Genomic DNA, 4,264 nt, shown 5'->3' with positions numbered 1-4,264 from the left:
AAAACTTTAGAGATCCTGAAAGAAAACACGACAATCAGTTAATGTGTAGGCCTAAAACTCTTACGTCAAAAGTCAGTTTAAAAATATTTATGTCTCAGAAAAAAATCAAGCACTCTGTTAATGAGATAAGTATTTGTCAATGAATTAAAATGCCCATGCCAGTCTACTGACATTTCTTCCAGAATACAAATAAAATGTCAGTCAATTAAGAATTCTTCCCTTAGAGCCAATGAGATGGCTCAGCGGGTAATGTACTTGCTTGCCATAGGAGCTTGAAGGTCTGAGTTGGAGATCCAGACCCCAAACAAAGGTGGAAGAGAATTAGCTTCACACAAGGCCCCTGCCAGAATGCTGATCAAGTATAGAAAAACCCCCTTTCCTTTGGAAGCTAAGCAGACTCTCCCTTGTGTCTCATTTCAATGATAGCTTCTTAGGTTTCGACTCAACATTTAAAAGCAAACCCACTGTGAACAACGCTAGAGATTAAATCAGGGTCTAGAACATGGTAAGTGAGCAATCTACCACTGAAAAATACCGCAGCCCTCTTTTTAAAAATTTATATCACATTTTAATTATTTTAAGGTATGTGAAATGGACAGTAAGTAGATGAGAATTACTCTTCCAAGAGTAAAAGGTTTATTTCTTTCATGAGGGGAATGATGGCTGTGTATGCTTGCTGATACAAACAAGGTCAAATACTTCTTTACCTCATGTTTGTTTAGCCCTGTGACACTCATCCAACACACAAAGACCATCATTGGGTGTGCTTTGTATTGTTTTTTAATTGTTGTTTAGAAACAGGCTTTGTTGCAGCCCTAACTCACAAGGTAGTTGAGAATGACCATGAATATCTTACCTTTCTGCCTCCACTTCCCAAACGACAAAAACATATCACATGCTTTAATAAATAAATAAAACCCCAACAACAACAAAATATGACATCTGGGGCTAGAGAGATGGCTTACCAGTTAAGAGCACTGGTTACTTTTTTTTTTTTTTTTTGACCTGGGTTTGATTCTGAGCACCTATCTGGTGACTTATAACCATCTAAAACTTTAGTTCCAGCAAACTGAATGCTTTCTTCTGGCTTCCACTGGCACCAGGCATGCAAGTGATGCAAGAGACATAAATGCAGGCACACAGATACTCACACACATGCATACACACTCACTCTCACACACAGACCCAAACACACATGTAGACACACACAGAGAGGGTGCATTAGAAAGGGCACTGGGAAGGAAAAAATAAGGGGCACTGGGTTTGTGAAGTGGAGAAGGGACTGGGAGAAGCCACAACAGCAAGTTTCTTCGCGAGCACATGTTCCTATTTTTCCCAGGATGGATACTCTCCACATTCAAACTTGTAGTCGAAGACTAAACTATTATTCTGCAGGTTTCCTTACTGTATGGCTTTTAAAACAAAAATCCCAATACATTTAACCGTTTCATACTAGGGAGGCGCGTGAGGCTCAAAAGCTTCTTCGGACAGGAGAAAGAGGGGCAGGAACGGGCCACACCGGAAGAGGCAGAACCCTGCACTTCGAAAGACTACTTCAGCTGCCTTGGAGTTGGCAGAGGATTCACAGACCTGCTCCTCATTAAGTCGCGACAGACACCATTAGCCCAAAAAGCCTTTTTAACCCTTAAGCCTTTCCTCCTGGACGTTTCCGGAGAAGCCCCACCCACGCGCAAATCATTGGTTCTCATCCACAGGTCCTCACCTAAATCTCTCCTATCCCTGACTCCACACCTTAGACACTGTAATTAGGTATCCCGGAAGTGTGGAAATGCATCTTGGGACAAGTAGTTCTAGCAAGAAGAAAGCAGTGTAAAACTACAATTCCCAGATAGACTTGTATTACCGCTTTTTCTCATGCTCCACAAGCTCCCTTTAAAGGAAAGTCCTTCTTAATCGCATTGGCTGTATAAGAAAGCATTTTGAGGCATTTTTAGTTGAGCACACCATTTCGAGGCCATTCTGAGCCCAAACGAGAAAAGAGCGAAGAGAAAACGAGCGCCCGAGCTAGTCTGGCACTGCGTTGGACAGCCGCGATTCGGCGGCAGCGCGCAGGCACGTGCGTGGCCGCCTAATGGGCGGGTCCTTCGGCCGGGTGACTACGTCGGCCACGCTTGGCTCTTCCTTTCCGATCCGCCATCGTGGGTGAGTGTGTGCTCTGTGGCCTGGCTCTGGCTAGTGACCCTACGCGTCTTTCTCGCCGGTGTCGTCGGGTCTAATCCGTCTCTTTTCGAATGCAGGTGGAGGTGCCGCCACGATGCAGATTTTTGTGAAGACGCTTACGGGGAAGACCATCACGCTCGAGGTATGGACCAGGTAGCACTGAGCAAGCCAAGGCCTGGCTGAGGCCCTCTGTACTTGAGAGCGCGTTTCTAAGCCCGAGTTCTCAACCTTTGCTTTGAGATGAGAGTGAGGTGCTTAGCAAGCACCAACGTTTGAGTTTTAATGCGGAACGGTTTCTCCCGCTCTATCTAGAGTAGTGGGGTATAGGGTAGAGTAGTAGGGGTATAGGGTGGGAGACGCTTCTCTGTGGGCAGACGCGATCGTGTGTTTCTCCGGCCGTCGCTCGCCCTGGTCTGGGAACTAATTTGGATTGTAGCATCCTTGGTAGTTTTCCCACTGGGTCATCTTCATTGATTAGCTGTAGCTAACCTCGCTTGTTGTGTGTAAGGTTAGCATTAGACATTCTTGTTTCTTATGTATATTAACTATATCAAAATTTGCAGGTTGAGCCCTCGGACACTATAGAAAATGTAAAGGCCAAGATCCAGGATAAGGAAGGCAAGTAAAGTTTTATTAAAAAATGTTTGGCTTGTATGGCATAGACATGTTGGCTTAGAGTAGAAAACAGATCAACAGATTTACATGCTTTTGGAAAGTAGAATATTTATGAGAGTAGTGCCAGGCTATCTGATTAATTGGCAACTCTGCAAGACAAGTTTTTAAAAAATGTGACTTTTAATAAGTTAATCTTTCCCTGTTTACTGGTTCACAAAGACTGGAATTTTTAGGCATGCCCAAACCTTAGAAAAAAAATGTTTAGGTTGGGCTGTGGCCTGGCCCACACCTTTAATTCCAGCACTAAGGCAGAGTCAGAATCTCTGTTCCATGTTAGCCTGGTTTAGAGACAATTCCATTGCTTTTACTGTCTTCAGGGAAAGTTACTACTAATGTGACCACTGCTTGCTATAGGGCATGTACCTTGTTCTTATTAAGCCCAATATTTTTTCCTCTTAATTAGGAATTCCTCCTGATCAGCAGAGGTTGATCTTTGCTGGTAAGCAGCTGGAAGATGGCCGTACTTTGTCTGACTACAACATTCAAAAGGTTTGTTTGAGGGAAAACATGTAGAAATAGGGAAGATAATGAATCCACCAATACTTAGTACTGTAGCTGGTCCCTGACTTTAAAATATGCTATGGTTATTTGATCCTTTCTGGTTTGTGGAGAGCAGTCTCACAATCAACCTTGGACTGGATTCCCGAGCCTCCCTCATCCCCCTAGTGCTGGGGTAGCAGACAGGCTGGAGCCAGAACTGTTGATGCTACAATGCTGCTGTCTCATCTTCCCCTAACAGGAGTCCACCCTTCATCTTGTGTTGAGACTTCGTGGAGGTGCTAAGAAAAGGAAGAAGAAGTCTTACACCACCCCCAAGAAGAACAAGCACAAGAGGAAGAAGGTTAAGCTGGCGGTGCTGAAATACTATAAGGTGAGCTGCCTAAGTAAGTCTATATAATTAAAAACTGCATTTTTGCTGCTTGTTCTAAGATTCTGCTATAAGCCTTGAGAGTCACTTAATCAGACTTCAAAACATGTTTTATGAAAAAAGTCATCCAGTAAATTTTTGTTTTTCAGGTGGATGAAAATGGCAAAATCAGCCGACTTCGTCGAGAATGTCCTTCTGATGAATGTGGTGCTGGAGTTTTCATGGGTAGCCACTTTGACAGGCATTACTGTGGCAAGTGTTGTCTGACTTACTGCTTCAACAAACCAGAGGACAAGTAGTTGTGTATGATTTAATAAAAAGAAGGAACTGATGATTAGTGTTGTGTTTTATTGTGTATTTAAAGATTTTTTTTCTTGGCTGTGATTAGTACTTTTGGTTCCTACCTGAGATGCCAGCTGCATGGCAAAGACTTTGGGTGGGAGAGTTGGCTGTGATATGGGAGCTGCCTAAACTAAGCCAATATAAATTTTCCTGGCAGGCACTAAGAATTCATTAAAGGGGTTGTGGAATATCCTGTAT

The 4,264-nt window shown here is 43.4% G+C and overlaps 1 protein-coding gene across 1 annotated transcript; it reads left to right on the top strand.

Moving 5' to 3' along the window:
• The first annotated feature begins 2,157 nt into the window (after positions 1-2,157).
• RPS27A (ribosomal protein S27a) lies at positions 2,158-4,055 on the top strand. The gene is made up of 5 exons (XM_080915181.1): positions 2,158-2,323; positions 2,745-2,799; positions 3,260-3,345; positions 3,596-3,727; positions 3,874-4,055. The coding sequence occupies exons 1-5, from the start codon at positions 2,276-2,278 to the stop codon at positions 4,021-4,023; spliced, it is 471 nt and encodes a 156-aa protein (XP_080771307.1). The 5' UTR covers positions 2,158-2,275; the 3' UTR covers positions 4,024-4,055.
• Positions 4,056-4,264: the final 209 nt, after the last annotated feature.

The sequence above is a fragment of the Micromys minutus genome (assembly GCF_963924665.1).
Source record: "Micromys minutus genome assembly, chromosome: 1".
NCBI lineage: Eukaryota > Metazoa > Chordata > Mammalia > Rodentia > Muridae > Micromys > Micromys minutus.
This window is presented reverse-complemented; position numbering and strand designations above follow the sequence as displayed.

Coding starts and splice junctions, on each gene's coding strand:
- RPS27A (XM_080915181.1), top strand. CDS start 2,276: ATGCAGATTTTTGTGAAGACGCTTACGGGGAAGACCATCACGCTCGAG. Junction 2,324..2,744: donor GGAAGACCATCACGCTCGAG/GTATGGACCAGG, acceptor CAAAATTTGCAG/GTTGAGCCCTCGGACACTAT. Junction 2,800..3,259: donor CAAGATCCAGGATAAGGAAG/GCAAGTAAAGTT, acceptor CCTCTTAATTAG/GAATTCCTCCTGATCAGCAG.